Raw genomic sequence first — 19920 nt, forward strand, 5'->3', positions numbered from 1 at the left:
TGTGCGCATAAAGAGATTAGAGACATATGTTTATTTAAAGTGTTTGCTGTTGCTTATCAATTAATTTGTGGTGTTTTAGGGTGCCACAGGTAAAAACATAAGTGCTCAGGCAGTTAGCCCGCACAGTTTCTCTTACTTGCTGGCTTCTATATATGTGTATAGCATACTTTTAGCTGCTTTCCAAAATGCAGCAGCGCATAAAATACCATAACGCTGGTATTTAAGTGTGTCTGGTAGTTTTCTTAGCTCTTTGCTTGTGCCGTATTTTTATGCTTGCCAATAGCGGTCACATTGTTTATCAGTTAGTTAATGTTTGTTGCTGCGCGGTTGGCACGTCGCGCCTTTTAACGCGCACGCATTACAGTTACACTTGTTTTTTTTTTTAAATGTTCGTTGTTGCATTTGCCGACGTCGCGCGCAGTTGGCGTGCTTTTTAAAAAAAAAACTCGTGCGTTTTTATTCATTTTTTTTTTGTTTGATCAAACTGAAAAGTGTGTGCTAATTTTTTTTGTCGGATGTGTGTGTGTTGGTTGGGTGTTGTTTTGGTGTTGTTGCTGGAGTATTTTTAAAAATAATACACCGAAAAGCGCATATGTACGCACTTGTACCCATAGTTGTCTGTGTGTGTGTGTGTGTTGAGCAGCGGCGTCTGTGACTGTTAAAAAAGTTTCTGGTTTCGTTGGCGCGACAACAACAACAACAGCGGCAGCAACAATAAATAAAACTTCAATATGCGCCGACCGGCCTTCGACTCACAATATTAACAATATATGTGTATGTATGCGTATGCTTGGACAACAAACCAACAACAACTACAACAACAGTCTTGTGTCTGGAAAGGGCGCGGGGGGCGGCGGCAATTGCGTTTTTTTGAAAATTTGTTCGAGCATCTCATCATCGGCCGCTCTCTCTCTCCCGCGTCTCACAGCGCCTGGGACCACAGCTGTTGCAGGCAAAAAGGCTAAAATAGCCCAAATAATAATCTCACACACGGACACACTGAAAAGAGCAAAGCGCGCGCGGCACCAAAGGCGAGAGAGAGAGAGAGAGTGGAATCCGCATTGAGCTTGAGCCGTGCGTAAAGAAATCAACAGAAAAACAAAAACCAGCAAAAAGCAAATAATAAAAAAAACAACAAAAATCGTGATTAATTAATATATAAATACATATATATATATACGTATTTTTTTTTTATATTTTTGTTTTCTTGCGGTGCTCTTGAAACGCGCTTTTGTTGAGCTTTTAATCAAAAAAGGCTGCAGCCGCAACAACAAAAAGTGGAAATTCGAAACTAAAACTCGACGCTGAAACCGTTTTGGTCGAAGACAAGTGCAATAAAATCAAATATATGGCAAATAAATAGCAACAAAAGCAGCGGCGACAACAAAATCAATATTCAAATTAAGCAGCTAACAACAACAACAACAACGAGTAGAACAGCAACAACAAGCAGCAGCAGCGGCAGCAGCAGCGGCAGCTATTCGACAACTTGTCGATAAGCCGAAAGATAACGAGCGTCGAGAAGCAGCCGCCGCAGGAGAGCGCACGCCACAGGCGGCGAGAGAGAGGGAGAGAGAGAGAGAGAGCGCGCGCAGCATCCCATAAGGAAGAGGAAGCAGAAAAAAAATCACCACCCACCCAAAAAAGAAAGAAAGAAAACATGGGACGTCGCACGTATCGAAATCGCGCCCATGCAATTTCCTACCCCAGCCGCGTCGAGGGCTGGCTGGATGTTTGCGGTAAGTCCCCCACCCTACCCCTTCGACTGCCCCCTTCCTGCTGCAACCCTAAATCATCATCTACTTATTTCTATTTATGGAGCTCCGATTGGGCTTTGCCTAAGAATCTTGAAGGGCTTAAAGGCAAAATGTCATTTTTAAGGATATCACAAAGTTGTTGAGGCTAGAAAAAAAAGAGGAAGCACTCAGCTGCATACGGTACTCATGTATATACACATGAATGCATACAGATAACCCGGCGTTGTCCGGTTGTTGCTCTCTTTCTGTTTCTTTTCGAATTCAAATTGACCCTTTCTCAAATGATGTAGTCGTTCGATCCGACCCAATTTTCATTTTCACGTTTTTTTTTTTTTCAAAATCGAGGTCGGTGCGAAAATCGAAACTTTTTCGATGATTTTTTTTTTAATATCTCATGTAATAGCTCCGCGTGGAGATATGACGTTCCAAAACGACATAACTCCGCGCGGAGATATGACGTTCCAAAACGACATAGCTCCGCGTGGAGATATGACGTTCCAAAACGACATAACTCCGCGCGGAGATATGACGTTCCAAAACGACATAACTCCGCTCGGATAATAGCTCCGCGCGGAGATATGACGTTCCAAAACGACATAACTCCGCGGGGAGATATGACGTTCCAAAACGACATAACTCCGCTCGGATAATAGCTCCGCGCGGAGATATGACGTTCCAAAACGACATAACTCCGCGGGGAGATATGACGTTCCAAAACGACATAGCTCCGCGTGGAGATATGACGTTCCAAAACGACATAGCTCCGCGTGGAGATATGACGTTCCAAAACGACATAACTCCGCGCGGAGATATGACGTTCCAAAACGACATAACTCCGCGGGGAGATATGACGTTCCAAAACGACATAACTCCGCGGGGAGATATGACGTTCCAAAACGACATAACTCCGCGGGGAGATATGACGTTCCAAAGCGACATAACTCCGCGGGGAGATATGACGTTCCAAAACGACATAACTCCGCGCGGAGATATGACGTTCCAAAACGACATAACTCCGCTCGGATAATAGCTCCGCGCGGAGATATGACGTTCCAAAACGACATAACTCCGCTCAGATAATAGCTCCGCGCGGAGATATGACGTTCCAAAACGACATAACTCCGCGGGGAGATATGACGTTCCAAAACGACATAACTCCGCTCGGATAATAGCTCCGCGCGGAGATATGACGTTCCAAAACGACATAACTCCGCGCGGAGATATGACGTTCCAAAACGACATAACTCCGCGGGGAGATATGACGTTCCAAAACGACATAACTCCGCGGGGAGATATGACGTTCCAAAACGACATAACTCCGCGCGGAGATATGACGTTCCAAAACGACATAACTCCGCTCGGAAAATAGCTCCGCGCGGAGATATGACGTTCCAAAACGACATAACTCCGCGGGGAGATATGACGTTCCAAAACGACATAACTCCACGCGGAGATATTACCTTCCAAATCATCACGATTTTTTTCAAAATCGAGGTCGGTGGGAAAATCGAAACTGTTTCGATGATTTTATTTTAATATCTCGCGATATTAGCTCCGCGTGGAGATATGACGTTCCAAAACGACATAACTCCGCGCGGAGATATGACGTTCCAAAACGACATAACTCCGCTCGGATAATAGCTCCGCGCGGAGATATGACGTTCCAAAACGACATAACTCCGCGCGGAGATATGACGTTCCAAAACGACATAACTCCGCGGGGAGATATGACGTTCCAAAACGACATAACTCCACGCGGAGATATGACCTTCCAAATCATCACGATTTTTTTCAAAATCGAGGTCGGTGCGAAAATCGAAACTTTTTCGATGATTTTTTTTTAATATCTCGGGTATTAGCTCCGCGTGGAGATATGACGTTCCAAAACGACATAACTCCGCGCGGAGATATGACGTTCCAAAACGACATAACTCCTCTCGGATAATAGCTCCGCGTGGAGATATGACGTTCCAAAACGACATAACTCCGCTCGGATAATAGCTCCGCGCGGAGATATGACGTTCCAAAACGACATAACTCCGCGCGGAGATATGACGTTCCAAAACGACATAACTCCGCGCGGAGATATGACGTTCCAAAACGACATAACTCCGCGCGGAGATATGACGTTCCAAAACGACAAACTCCACGCGGAGATATGACCTTCCAAATCATCACGATTTTTTTCAAAATCGAGGTCGGTGCGAAAATCGAAACTTTTTCGATGATTTTTTTTTAATATCTCGGGTATTAGCTCCGCGTGGAGATATGACGTTCCAAAACGACATAACTCCGCGCGGAGATATGACGTTCCAAAACGACATAACTCCGCGCGGAGATATGACGTTCCAAAACGACATAACTCCGCTCGGATAATAGCTCCGCGCGGAGATATGACGTTCCAAAACGACATAACTCCGCGCGGAGATATGACCTTCCAAAACGACATAACTCCGCGCGGAGATATGACGTTCCAAAACGACATAACTCCGCGGGGAGATATGACGTTCCAAAACGACATAACTCCACGCGGAGATATGACCTTCCAAATCATCACGATTTTTTTCAAAATCGAGGTCGGTGCGAAAATCGAAACTTTTTCGATGATTTTTTTAATATCTCGGGTAATAGCTCCGCGTGGAGATATGACGTTCCAAAACGACATAACTCCGCGCGGAGATATGACGTTCCAAAACGACATAACTCCGCGCGGAGATATGACGTTCCAAAACGACATAACTCCGCGTGGAGATATGACGTTCCAAAACGACATAACTCCGCGCGGAGATATAACCTTCCAAATCATCACGATTTTTTTCAAAATCGATGTATGTAACAGGCAGAAGAAAGCATCTCCAACCCCATAAAGTATATATATTCTTGATCAGTATCTATAGCCGAGTCGATCTAGCCATGTCCGTCTGTCTGTCCGTCCGTCCGTCCGTATGTATGAACGCAAGGATCTCAGAACCTATAAGCGCTAGAGGCTTGAAATTTTAGATGTAGATGCTCCTAGTTCCCGCGCAGATCGAGTTTGTTTCCGATAATCGATAACTTACTCAGTTTCGAAGCAATCGATAAAAATCGATATCGATATCGATGGGCAATTTTTTTAAATAATAAGAGCTAGAGTCACCAAACTTGACATATAGCTTCTAAAATAGAATATATATACGCATTTGATGTTGGAAGAAGAGGGTTCAGGGTATCCCCGAGTCGGGAGCTCCCGACTAGAACCTCTTATTTGTTTTTTTTTGGTTATAGTAATGCATATATACATATATTTGTCGCCTTTGTGTTCCATTGATTTGGGAGAAAGTTAATAAGTTCACGTAATTGCAGCCAATACTAAAAGAGCTCTCCACACCTGCGAATGGCGTGTGCTCCGCTGACCAAGCTGAAGGCGGATGTGCGCTCCAATTTCGATGATCGACAAGGCAACGAAAATGTGAATCAAATTCAAGAAACCTATTTAAAGATAAATAGAAAAAGAGAGAGGGGCAGAGAGAGCAAGAGCGACTCTTTTATATTCTTTATTCAATTTCATTTTCTAGTTTGTTTTCATTCTATTCCCCAACTCAATTTTGGCAAATGCAAAATATAAAGTCTGGCAACCCTGTTGGCGAGAGAGAGGAAGAGAAAGGGGGAGTGAGAGCGAGAGGGAATCATTTATGTTTGAATCTTATTTCATTTTCTTAATTCCTGTTCCCAAATCAATTTTGGCAAATGAAATTTTTGAATTCTGGCTACCCTGTTGGCAAGAGAGAGAGAGAGAGAGAGAGAGAGAGAGAGAGCGATTCATTTATATTTGTACTTTATTTAATTTTGTAATTTCTTTACATTCTATGCCCTAACTCAATTTTGGCAAATGCAATTTTTGAAATCTGGCAACCCCGTTCGGGCGCTGCATTTATGTTTGCTTTTGCATGCTGGCAACGCTCAGCTGTTGCGGATGCTGTCCGAACTGTTTGTCTTGCACTCTCCTGCTCTCACCTTTGAGCACCTGTGCAAATGCAGGCAATGCTCCGCTTGGCCTGGGAAAACTCAACAGGGCTGCCTCTCAGCAACGACAACAACAACCCAAACAACGACAACAAACAGCGACAACCTGCCCAAAGTTGTTGTTGTTGTTGTTGTTTTCCCGTTATCTACTATTAGCATTTTTACCTGTCGCTCATCCGCTTCAGTTTATTGCAGTCGTCGTCGTCGTCATTGTTGTTGTTGTGCTGCGAGGGGTTGCTTGGCTCGCCGCAAGGCAAACGCAGACGCACACACACACATGCATACACACACACACACACACACACACAGTCAACGTTTGTTGTGTGTGCTCAGGCGACAAAAAGAAGAAAACAAAGTAAGAAACACGGTGGCAATATTTGCTTTTAAGCTGACCTTGCACTTTTATACCCTTGTACATTGAGAAAGGTGCAAGCATATGTCTACGACCAAGTAAGGTGTATTTATATATAAATATATATATAAATATATAATATATAATATATTCTCGATCAGTATCCATGCATAGCCATATTGCCACCTCTCTCTGCCTGTCGAGGGCTATTCTTACGAAACTTTGCCCAGTTCCTTGTCTTGCCTGCCAGATCGGAACATTATTTCCAGATCGAAACATATCATCCAAATGTTGTATGATGCTCTTTAGAAGTAAACTAAAACTTTTCCATATCGGACTACTATATCATATAAATTCAATCGCAAAATGGGCTCTCTTTTTATTTAATAATCTTTTTTGTTTATCAAGAAATCTTCGCCACACTTCAATAACAAGCTTGACTCTTTTCTCAGCATATCTACAAAATCTCGAAAGAATCGGAATACCTTTTTGATATTTAGGTACAATCGATCGACAAGTTAGTTTTGTTTATTATTTATATATATTATCTTTTATTTTCTGCGATAAATCTTTAACAAACTCTTCAATTTCAAGCTACACTTCTCGCTCGCTCGCTCAGATCGTAATACAATATTGTAATAAATAAGAAATAAAATTAAAAAAAAAGCTATTGCTTAACATCATTTCCAGGGCATATATCTGGAAGGGTATGTGGTCGGCGGTGTTGGCCACATATTAGCCCGCTTTCTTGTCTTTTATGCATACTCAATTCATTAAAATATTCACGTTTTTTTATATGCAAAGATAAAGCTTCAACAACAACTTATAAAACAACAAAAGTATGATATGCTCTGGCATAGCATATATATTTCTTTAGCTTGCAAATTCTAATTAATAGAGTTTTTAAATACGTCACGTAGCTCGCATTTATAAGTTACCCTATCATTTTAAATTTGTAAATAATTCAATTTTAAATAAACATATATATAAATAAATATGTGCTATTCCATATTTGAAATTTAATTATTCAACAGAAAATGATTCCACTGTTTAGCCTCAGGTTAAATGTTGTTTTGGTAGCTTCATTTTTAACAAGCAGCTCTTATCAGAGGCTAATTGTAGAACATATCAATTAATTTATAAAAAGTAGTTGTAGTTATTTGGTAAGGTTTCTCAGCATGCATTACTCGAAAGAAGCGAAGTTTATGTAGCTACTAATCCCAACAGGAGGATATGCTCCTGCTAAAGTGCGTTATGAATGTTGCCATCCTCCTGGTAAATAACTGTTGTATAAGTTATATAGATGTCCAGTAGATGGAGGCACTTTTTTTCAATATGAATCACTTGATATGCTCCATCACCAGCAATTTTAACCTGTTCTAACGAAATGTTGAAGTGCTCCTGCTAAAGTCCGTGGTAAAGGTTAGAAACCTCCTGGTAGATTTTTTTGTTGCCCTCTAAACTTAATTGAGATAATTGATATCGATCTGCAGTTGTAGAAGGCAACTCGTTTTCAATATGAATCATCTGATACCCTCCTGCTAAAGTCTGTGGTAAATGTTAGCAACCTCCTTTTAAAGTCGATTTTATTGGCTTATAAACCTAATTTAGATAGGTAACTCTTTTCAATATGAATCACTTGGCATGCGAATCAAATTGAAACACATTTTGTTGCTTGGCAACAACTGCAATTGTTGTTGTTGTTGTTGTTGTTGTTGTTGTTGTTGTGGGTGCTTCCCATCGATAAAGTCGTGCCGTGCCGTGACGAAGTGAAAAATAAAAGGCTTCAAGGCATTTGCCGTCGCAGCAAGTGGCAAATGGCAAATGGCAAAGCTCTATGCTGCTCGCCTCTCTTCTGGCCATATTTGGTTTTTTTCTTTTAGTCTCTTCATACTCTTTCACAAAGTGCAAACGGGTATATTGGCGACCACGCCCAATGGGGGCGCAGCCAATGTCTGCATATTTTATGCTAACAACCTTCACTGAACTTCAGTTTAGCTACCTTTTGTGGGCCCCGCCCACTCCAAACGTCATAGTTTAAGTTTAAAAGCTGCTTTTATGAAATTTGCCATGAAGTTTACCATTTAGCTGCTCGCTAACTGGCTGTTAATGAATTTGTTTGGACTGCGAAAGGGTATTGCGCAGTCGGGAGCATTCGACTGCCAAATTCTACCTTTTAATGTATTTTGTTAATATTGTTTTGTGTATTTATTTAATGTGCACGCTGCGGCAGGAAGGTGTGTTGCGGCGGGTGTGTGTGTTGGTGTGTGTGTGTGTGTGCGGGTTGGTGTGTCAAGGTCATTTGTGACATTCTAACAGCCTTTGAGCTTTTGGCCGCTTGGCCATGCCTTTGCCCGCCCGCACACACACACACACACACACACACATGCACAGCTCTTGACCGGGCTTGGCCTCTGCTGCGAGCAGCTGTTGTTGTTGTCGTTGTTGTTGTTGTTCCTGTTTGTGTGCCCGCTGGCTTGACATCATTTCTGTCATGTTTGCCTGGCCGCCTCGTGTCTCATGTTTCATGTTTCAGGTTGCATGTTGTTAGCCGCTTTCGCTTTGCATGTCACTTGGCCGTCTTGGTTAACATGTCTTCGCTTTTGGCTACGCTTTTGGCCAGCTAACGTCTTGGCCCGGTTCTTGGGCCACGCACTGCCAGCGCTTTTGGATCTAAGCAAAGTGGCTTTCAGGCCAATTTGCCATTTCTTTGCGTGATACCCTCTGCTAACCCAATACCCAAAGGGGTAGTTCGGACCTTGTCTGTGCATAGGTATTTATACAAGAAAACGTTGACTTGATTTGTCACATCTAGTCGATGCTCTATTCGGAACTTTACTTTTTTGTATAAACATGTATGCTATATAAGGCAGACACAGGGTATCTCTAAGTCGCGCCATGCTCTTGACTAGATCATTCTTGACTTCTATTTTTTTTCTGAGCCCGTGAAAAGAGCACAGCGAAACGCGCATTAAAGGAAGACTAGACAAAAAGAAAGAGCGAGTGAGAGAGCGCAAGAATAGTGAGAGCGAGCGAGCGAGAGGGAGTGAGAAGTCGTGTGAGGGGGGGAGGGGGGGGGTTTAAAGAGAGAAATCGTAAACGTCGTCGAAACTGCGCGACGATTGGCGATGGCGTCATTAACAAAGCGTCGCCGTGGCACAGTTATTTTTTTTGTTTGTTTCTTATTTATTTATTTTATTTTATTTTTATTTTTAGCCAAAGTGCAGCCGCGATTTGTTACCGTTTTTTCGCATTTGATTTGTGATTCGATTTGATTTGTGGGTTAAACTGCGCTCGCAGCGCCACCTGTTGATAGAAAGTTCAATGCGCTCTTTGAGCTTAGCTTAAGCGACTGTAAGCGGCGGGTGGCGGAAAGGGGGTGGCTCCATCGGAGGCGTGTGTCTCTTTGACTGTCTGTGTGTGTGTGCGAATGGGACATTGGAAAGTGAAACAGGCTGCAGCAGAATTCGGCACTCGACACACTTGTTATTGTTGTTGTATTTTCTATTTTCAAGTATCGGCAACTGCCCCACCCCTCTCCCCTGTCTCTACCACCTTCACCAGCCCGGCCCGTCGCAAATGTTGCCCAGCAACTTTCTATGAAAAAATTCACTTTTTCCTCAATCGTTTGGGACGTCGACGCGCTGTCGGGCCAGGCCCAAGCAGGCTTTAAAAATGTCCCCCACTCCGCGCACCACCTCCTCTTCTTCCGCGTTCCCCACCAGCTGTGTGCTTGTTATTGTTGTTGTTGTTGCTTTTTAGCAAATCGAACGTCGAGGGGGATTAACACGTTGCCGCCGCGTCTGAATCGCAGGTTTTTCCGACAATCCATTGCACTCGACGGCGGGATACTCTGTTTGCTGTGTTGAAGAAAAACTAACGAAAGTCTGAGTCCATTGCGTACAAGCTTCTTGTAAATGCATTTGACAGTCAGAAAGAGACTCTGAATCCCTAAAAAATATAGATGCCTGATCAAGATGATAAACAGAGTCTAGACGGACGAAGCATGTGCATTGCTTGTGCTTCTATATATATTCCTGATCAGGATCATGAACTGAGTCCATTTAGAGGCATCCGTCTGCCTAAGCGTGTCGATCTTTCTTCAGATCAGCCATACGTATACGCGCCAAACGATATTTCGATAGCTCCATTAGCAATTAATCGATACATATCGATTTTGGCTTAAGAGTTTTTAGGCTTAACTCGAAAATCTTATGAGCTGACTGCAGCAAACTCTTTGTGTAGAAAATACAGATGTAGAATAGGTCACATTTTTAAAGAACCTTTCCTCATTCTCCCAAAAATGGAATGGAACTTACTTTAAAAGTTCGAACCTTGCGCTTTGGTATGCAAATACATTTGAATGCCATTTCTAAACCCTGAAAGTTGCATAAAGATCGGAATATAAAGAGCTGAGTTAACAAGAAATGCATTTCTCAAGCACATTATCAGGAGGCAAAGGAGAGAAGGAAGCTTGAATGTTTTGACGAGTGTATCTCCAAGTCGGATACCTTCGACTTCTACTTGTTTTCTCTACGCATTTCAAAAAGATTTGCTTCGCGCACAAAACCAATATACATATGTTTAGCTCCATAGAGGCAGAGTATTAGACAAACTTTTAGAAATGAAGAAAAAGGAAATTCGCAAAACCTGTTAAACGCATGAAATTATAGCCGCCATATGCCTAAACGAGATATGACTGAGATACAGCTCCGCGAAGGGGAGAATGGCGGCAAGGGGATGGATCGGAAAATGATCCAAGTGGTCCGAGTAATACGAGTAAGTGCGCACACATATTACCACATCTGCAGATCGATTGGAAACTGAAAGTCACACAAAAGTCATTGAAGAAATGAAACGAAAACGCGACAAACAAAAACAAAAGGCAAAGAGCTGCAAGAACTGGAAATACTTTGAATAGATTTATAAAGCCAGTTACCTTGATAAAGTAGTCGAGAGCCTATCTTTATATATATTCAAAGATATGTGTCCAAAGCAAATAAATCAACTTTGATATGGTTTTTATTGCATGCGAGGCAACATATATTTCCATGCAACAGGTTGTTGTCACAGCAAGAGGCAGCAAAGAGGAGAAATACATAAGAACTGAGCTGATAGTTCGTAAAGCGGAAAACTTATTTATTTTTATGAGAGCAAAGGAAAGTAATATGTACGAAAGCAACGATATCTTTGGCAGACCGAAGATTCAATACCCTTGCAGACATTTGCCTTTGCCAGATATATAATGTAATCTATATGCTTTATGGGGCCGGAGATGTCTCCTTCAATGCATTACAAAATACAAAAAATATACAAAATTGGAACTGTTCTGTTCTAAAATTTAGCAACATTTCAGCTCTCCATTGTGCTTGCATTCTAGCAAAAATAATATCAACATCGGATTATTCGTATCTTCTAAACATGGACATGGATCCCTTAGGAGAGATCAAGTAACACCCCTGTCTGACTGATAGAAGTTGCATATCTGCTAAATATGTCGTAACACATACATATATACATATATATATATATATATATATATATATATATATATGTATATATATATCATATCATCGGGCAGGATGTTTAGTCTTCGGTATTGCTCTCTCTCTCTCTCTCTGTTGCCTTATACAGCTCCGCCCCTGCTTGCCACCCCTGTTTAATTAATTCCATGGAATTACCAAATCGACACAAATCGTGAGCTAATAATCTGCTTTATTATTGCCAACCAAATTTTTAAGTATCTCCCACAGACGGCGATGCAAATATCAACGAGCGAATTAAAGAAGTAGAAAATTCGCGTGTCTTCTAAGAAATATTACAAAATTGCGTTGCGTATACGCCCTGTAAAGAAGAAGAAGAAGAAGCTGTTGGAAAAAAATCACTAAGACCACGTTCGTTATTACGCGCGCGCGTGTGTGTGTGTTTGTGTGTGTATCTGCGTTTCTTTAGTCTGAATTTCGCAATCGCTAAGATACAAACAAACAAAAAACAAGCAATAGAGCGCATGTGCCCGACCAGATGATACCCTGTAGCCAGAATCAAGCTGCCTTTGATGCCTTAAACAAGACACACACACACACACAAATGGTGTATTTACCTCTTATATTTTCGAGTTATGCTTAAGAAACCTTGGCTCAAAATCGATATTTATCGATATTACAATAATGGGAGGAGTTAACGAAGAATGATGATATTCGTGAGCGTTATATAGGAAAATATGTGTGTATTTCAGATTGTATTTCAGATTTAAAGTCCCCCTTTACCCCTCTTATTGCACAATGCAAGAAGAAAAGGCTGGCGCGACAATCGATATTTATCTGTTTAACTAAAGTTATCGATAATGCTCTCTCTCCTTGTCTCTCCCTCAACTCTTTCTCTAGTCAAACATAGAGTAACATATTTGACAGCCCAGTCTGGCATGCGCCATTTGCACGCGTCTACTGGCTACAGGGTATTATATAAACCGGAGAAGCAAACCAAAAAACAATCTATAAATGAATTGACAAATAAAACGCGACGCGACGCGGTTCAGTTTCGGGCTTTGAGCTGATTACATGATGCGAAATTCAAGTTATGCTATAATTCTGCATTGTTTGCCCAGAGGCAGAGGCGTGGCAGCCGAAGGGGGCGCGGCACCCGGAGGGGGCTTGGTGCCGCTTTTGTTTGTATTTCTTTTTCTCTGCGTTTTTTCTCTTTCAATATTTGCGCTGATTTTTTTTCTTAACATTACGTTTCGCATATTTCCCATAAACCTAATTAAAAGTTGTTGCATTTACGCAACCTAATGCGCAGTGCTGGAGCGGATAGAGAGGAGGGGGACGGGGTTGTGGTTGGGGCGCAGCTGTAGGAAGCTGCCTAGACATACACATGTTTCCACTTCTGGCGCGGGGCTACGCATATGGCCCAAATCCAACCCAAAAAAAAAAAAACCTAAAGAGAAGAAAAAAACTCGATCATCTATAAACTTTCGGCCCACACCCCCCCAGCCGCTGCCCCAAGCCCTGGTGCGGGTGTTGTTCGTCTGTCAGTCTGCATCAGTTGCACCCACACACATAGTTCGTGTGGAGGGGGGAGTTGGGGACTGGGTTGGGGTTGGGTGCCTCTGTTTGGGGCAATGTCTGGAACAGCAGCTGCCTGCCTATGCGGAAGTAGCTGATGCCGCGTCTCAGCTTCCATTGTTGTCGCCTGTTGTTGCTTCTCATGTTGGCGCCTGCCACGACAAAAACTAAAACACATTTCGAATGCCCTAGCCCAGCGGCGGGTATCACAATTTATGCACGTGTGCTACTCACGCAGGCAATATATATATATATATATATATATATATATATCAGCACATATATATCTATATATATATATAATTCTCCGTCAGTGTATAACTTGATCGGCTGACATTCGACATATATATTTGCTGCAAGCGGTCAATCAGATGGGTTATACAAAAACACACACACACACACAGGTTTACACCTAAATTTGGAATGTCATATGTTCCTGTTGGGTGTTTAATATGCGCCATTTTTAAAATAACTCAATTCCCATGCACATGCCCTTGCCAATGGGCATTTTAACTTTGTCACGAAGCGTGTAACACATAAGAAAAGGCGAAAAGATGATAATTGAATGACCTGATATTGCGACTAAGTAGTTAATATATTATGTCTGTTCACTTATCAGGAAAGACAGGATATTATCTATTATCAAAAAACTGTTAATCGATATTTATCGATTGCATAGAAACAATGTGAGCGATCGATTGTAAAATTGTTAATGAGTTGAGTTCTTGTCAGAACTGCCTTTACTAAGATTTCCTTTTTAATATTGAATCCCCAGAGTTCATTATATCCCTGTAGAGGCTATTATAGAAGGAGATCAGCATCAACAAACGACTTGATATAGCCATGCCTGTGTGTCTGTCTGTTTCTATGCGAACTCGCTTTTATTGCTTCACAATTCTCACAAGGGTATCCAATCTTCGGCGAGCCCAAGATGTTCTTACTCTCTTGCTTAAACGAACTTTGCTGCTTGGTCAGAAATTCTTGTAAAAATTGACAAGGGTATTCAATAGTTGGCCAAGCAAGCACAGCTCTTTTTGACTTATGTTTTTCTTGTTCATGGTTTCGATTTTGGTTTTGCTGCGACAGGGCGAGTGAAAACAGCTTAGCTCCAAGCAGGGGCGGGGGCGTGGGCGGGGGAGGGGGAGGGGGAAACAAACTTGGCGCGTCGATCGTCACTAGAACTGAACCGTCTGTCGCCTCCCACTTCCCACATCCCAATCCCCATTTAACCGCAACACATGTACGTGCTGCCACACCCTCCCACGCACACACACACACACACACACAAACACACTAGGGCTTTAATGACGCATCGCATAAATTATTTTAAATTACTTTTAATTGGCGAAGTTTTTGTTTTTGTTTTTCTTTTAGTTTTTTTTTCTTCTTATTTTTTATTTATTTTTTCTACATTTGTTTTGAATTCCTTTGGGTGCTTTTGACATTTATTAAATGTATTTTGCTTATCTAGTTGGTTATTTTTTTACTTTAACTATATCCTTGGAGACTTTTTATCGAACTTATATTTCGAATTAAAGTTCATATTTTTGTTTGTACTTCATTTATTTTTCTTTGTCTTTCATTCCTTTTCGCGCTTTGGCATTTATGAAATGCATATCTCTTCTCAAGCTTCTTTCTTTTTTCTTTATTAATTTGACTATATCCTTGGAGATTGGGAATTGATATCTAAGAGTTTTCACCGACAGGCAGAAAAATATTAGCAAGACAACTCTCTGCTCGATATCGATCAAGAATCAAGAACATATATACGTTATGGGCATGTGCACAAAACTAGTATACCCCTTTTAAACGACTTTCAATGGGTATTCAATCAGACTTTCGCTCGTATTTCAAAGCAAATAAATATAACATTGTTTCGTCTAACAGTTATTTAATATGCTTGAAATAAACTTAGCCTAGGATATATATAAAATATTTATACAAAGAAAATTTAAAAATATTTGTATACGTTCCAAAACGACATAACTCCGCGCGGAGATATGACGTTCCAAAACGACATAACTCCGCGGGGAGATATGACGTTCCAAAACGAATTAGCTACGCGGGGAGATATGACGTTCCAAAACGACATAACTCCGCGGGGAGATATGACGTTCCAAAACGACATAGCTCCGCGGGGAGATATGACGTTCCAAAACGACATAACTCCGCGGGGAGATATGACGTTCCAAAACGACATAACTCCGCTCGGATATTAGCTTCGCGCGGAGATATGACGTTCCAAAACGACTTAACTCCGCGCGGAGATATGACGTTCCAAAACGACATAACTCCGCGGGGAGATATGACGTTCCAAAACGACATAACTCCGCGGGGAGATATGACGTTCCAAAACGACATAACTCCGCGGGGAGATATGACGTTCCAAAACGACATAACTCCGCGGGGAGATATGACGTTCCAAAACGACATAGCTCCGCGGGGAGATATGACGTTCCAAAACGACATAACTCCGCGGGGAGATATGACGTTCCAAAACGACATAACTCCGCGCGGAGATATGACGTTCCAAAACGACATAACTCCGCGCGGAGATATGACGTTCCAAAACGAAATAGCTCCGCCGGGAGATATGACGTTCCAAAACGACATAACTCCGCGGGGAGATATGACGTTCCAAAACGACAAAACTCCGCGCGGAGATATGACGTTCCAAAACGACATAACTCCGCTCGGATAATAGCTTCGCGCGGAGATATGACGTTCCAAAACGACTTAACTCCGCGGGGAGATATGACGTTCCAAAACGACATAACTCCGCGGGGAGATATGACGTTCCAAAACGACATAACTCCGCGGGGAGATATGACGTTCCAAAACGACATAACTCCGCGGGGAGATATGACGTTCCAAAACGACTTAACTCCGCGGGGAGATATGACGTTCCAATACGACATAACTCCGCTCGGATAATAGCTCCGCGCGGAGATATAACGTTCCAAAACGACTTAACTCCGCGGGGAGATATGACGTTCCAAAACGACATAACTCCGCGCGGGGATATGACGTTCCAAATCGAAATAGCTCCGCCGGGAGATATGACGTTCCAAAACGACATAACTCCGCGGGGAGATATGACGTTCCAAAACGACATAACTCCGCGGGGAGATATGACGTTCCAAAACGACATAACTCCGCGGGGAGATATGACGTTCCAAAACGACATAACTCCGCTCGGATAATAGCTTCGCGCGGAGATATGACGTTCCAAAACGACTTAACTCCGCGGGGAGATATGACGTTCCAAAACGACATAACTCCGCGGGGAGATATGACGTTCCAAAACGACATAACTCCGCGGGGAGATATGACGTTCCAAAACGACATAACTCCGCGGGGAGATATAACGTTCCAAAACGACATAACTCCGCGGGGAGATATGACGTTCCAAAACGACATAACTCCGCGCGGAGATATGACGTTCCAAAACGACATAACTCCGCGCGGAGATATGACGTTCCAAAACGACATAGCTCCGCGGGGAGATATGACGTTCCAAAACGACATAACTCCGCGGGGAGATATGACGTTCCAAAACGACATAACTCCGCGGGGAGATATGACGTTCCAAAACGACAAAACTCCGCGCGGAGATATGACGTTCCAAAACGACATAACTCCGCGGGGAGATATGACGTTCCAATACGACATAACTCCACGCGGAGATATGACGTTCCAAAATGACATAGCTCCGCGCGGAGATATGACCTTCCAAATCACGATTTTTTTCAAATGATTTTTTTTTAATATCTCGGGTAAATGTCTGATTTTAAAATGTTATATCTTTTTGAATGCGTACGGATCCCTACCATCAATTGGCAGTCAAACAAATTAAACATCGAGGGGTTCAAAAATGTTGTTGACAAAAAACCGATTCGTTCTTAAAGTCAACCTTTTTGATGATTTTGTGGAATATTTCCGTCAAAAAATGTCCGATTTTAGAATTTTATACGTCATATCTCCGCGCGGAGCTATTATCCGAGCGGAGTTATGTCGTTTTGGAACGTCATTGCCATTTTGTGGATTTGGGTTAAAATTTTGAATTAAGCACTTATGGTTAAAAAAAAGGAACTTAAATAGCATCACAGAATAAATATGTATACTTTATGGGGTCGGATATGCTTCCTTCTGCCTGTTACATACATTTGGATTTTGCACAAATACAATATACCCTTATACCCATTTTTAATGGATTCAGGGTATAAAAAAGGTTCAGTTTACGGCTTGAACTTATGTGAGATTCAAAAAGAATTTGTTGGAAAAATTTGTTGTTAATTATAGAAGCAAGCATATGCAAATAAAGCACAGTACCAAGTTTTATAAATAGTATGTAACAATAAAAATACATATATAAATAAAGTGCATCAATTGTCATGTAATGCTAGAAATAAATGTTCAGGCAAGTGCATTACGAGAATTCGGGTTCAATACCCAGGCAGGGATGCTAAAAAAAATAAGTTCGAATCTTAAATAAATACTAATGTTAAATTAATAAAAATAATAATAATAACAATAATAATGATATTACCAATGACAATGGCAATGCTAATGGCAATACTAATGAAAACGCTAATGATAAGGCTAATGATAACGCTAAAGCGAATGCCAATGCTAATGCTAATGCTAATGATACTGGTAATGATGGCAACACTAATAATATCATTAATAATAATAAAATGAATAAATAATAATATTAATATGTAATGCCCTGTAATGCCCGATGACAAAGTCCAAAGTCTTGGTAACAGCTGGGCAAAAAAAAATGTTATTTACAAAATATGATGCAACAATAAATAAATAAATTTGATACTAACAACGTTTGTGAATCATAAAACTCATACCATTTACAAACTAAAATCACGCACTGATCTCTGATCTTTGATTCACGTCGAAGTGCTGTTTCCTAGACAAATGCGATATGAGAAAATGTAGGTACATATTACATACAAACATTATCTAGAAATCTGGTAGCCCTGTTAAAGATCTAGTTGCATGCGCATAGCTTGTTGATATCTCATGCTGCGTTCTACAGGGCATATGCCTCAGTCAACTAAGCTCACATTCTATGCCCCCCTCTCGACTATCTCTGGAAACACCTGAGAACCATTGTTTAGATTTATTACGGTGCATGATATTTTATAAATTATTGAAACTCTCACGAAATGCAATTATCAGCGTATGCAATTAACCGGGCAGTGTTGCAAAACGCAATGCGCCAGTGAGGGTCAATCGATACGATAATTGATCGATACGCTGGCGGTGACGTAACAAACAGCTGTTGTCTGGCACAGGTGGTCCGCCCCAAATCCACGCCTCAGTGCTCAACGCCGCGCCGCGCCGCACTGCGCCGCCCTTGACAGAGCCCAGTGCAAAGCTCTCGGCTGGCTTTGACCAAAGTGCATTGAACTCGGCAAGCGAGAAATTCTTATGCAAAAAAAAAAAAAAAAAAAAAACAAAAAAACGAGCAACGAACGTTTCAAAATTAACGCAAAGTTGCTGAGCAACGCTGCCGTCGCCGCCGCCGCCGCGTGCAGTCGACGTCAGCCGCGGCTGTGGTCTTCACAATTACACACAATATTTATGTTAAATGGGCAGACGGGCGCCGCAGCTAAAAAAAAAAAAAAAAATATGTGGCTCGTTTTTAGTCTGTGAAAATGATAGAGCAACAGGGCCCCCCCCCCTCACCCCATCCTCCTCCCGCTTACCCCACCACCTGTACACTGCCCCCTCGAGCAACCTCTTGTCTTTATATCAAGTACTTGCCGCACGCTTTACCCCAAGTTTGGGTTAAGTTCTGTTTGTGATACCCTTGCGAAGGGCATTTGAATTATGTCATCAAACGTGTTACACATAGAAGAAGCAAACTCTTCTAAATCGGATCAGTATTTTGTATAGCAAATAAACTCCTCAATATGTATATATATAATATATTATAGTGTATTCTGTATATAGTGTATTTATTCTATATTTCTGCTCTATTTTCGTCGTGTCGATATAAGTATGCTCTATTTTAACAGCATGGTTATTGCGACTTTTTTCTATAATAATATTTAAGTTCCTTTCTTTATCATAAATCGAAACTTTTTCGATGATTTTTTTTGTTTTAATATCTCAGATAATAGCTCCGCGCGGAGATATGATGTTCCAAAACAACAGAACTCCGCGCGGAGATATGACGTTCCAAAACGACATAACTCCGCGCGGAGATATGACGTTCCAAAACGACATAACTGCGCGGGGAGATATGCCGTTCCAAAACGACATAACTCCGCGCGGAGATATGACGTTCCAAAACGACATAGCTCCGCTCGGATAATAGCTCCGCGTGGAGATATGACGTTCCAAAACGACATAGCTCCGCGGGGAGATATGACGTTCCAAAACGACATAACTCAGCGGGGAGATATGACGTTCCAAAACGACATAACTCCGCGGGGAGATATGACGTTCCAAAACGACATAACTCCGCGCGGAGATATGACGTTCCAAAACGACATAACTCCGCGCGGAGATATGACGTTCCAAAACGACATAACTCTGCTCGGATAATAGATCCGCGCGGAGATATGACGTTCCAAAACGACATAGCTCCGCGGGGAGATATGACGTTCCAAAACGACATAACTCCGCGGGGAGATATGACGTTCCAAAACGACATAACTCTGCGGGGAGATATGACGTTCCAAAACGACATAACTTCGCGGGGAGATATGACGTTCCAAAACGA

The 19920-nt window shown here is 41.9% G+C and overlaps 1 protein-coding gene across 9 annotated transcripts in view; it reads left to right on the top strand.

Moving 5' to 3' along the window:
* Window positions 1-314: 314 nt before the first annotated feature.
* The window catches only part of raskol (Ras GTPase-activating protein raskol), a 68319-nt gene continuing 48713 nt past the window's right edge, over window positions 315-19920 (top strand). For 6 of the 9 annotated variants that reach the window (XM_032440770.2, XM_032440768.2, XM_015170148.3 and 3 more), the window contains exon 1: window positions 322-1739. In XM_032440770.2, the coding sequence (XP_032296661.1) occupies window positions 1661-1739 (79 nt within the window). In that variant the 5' untranslated portion in view covers window positions 322-1660. Of the gene's footprint in view, window positions 1740-19920 lie in introns of all 9 variants that reach the window. The other 3 variants (XM_032440766.2, XM_032440767.2, XM_070206612.1) reach the window with 2 other exon arrangements.

This window comes from Drosophila virilis, chromosome X (genome assembly GCF_030788295.1).
Source record: "Drosophila virilis strain 15010-1051.87 chromosome X, Dvir_AGI_RSII-ME, whole genome shotgun sequence".
NCBI classification, from domain to species: Eukaryota; Metazoa; Arthropoda; class Insecta; order Diptera; family Drosophilidae; genus Drosophila; species Drosophila virilis.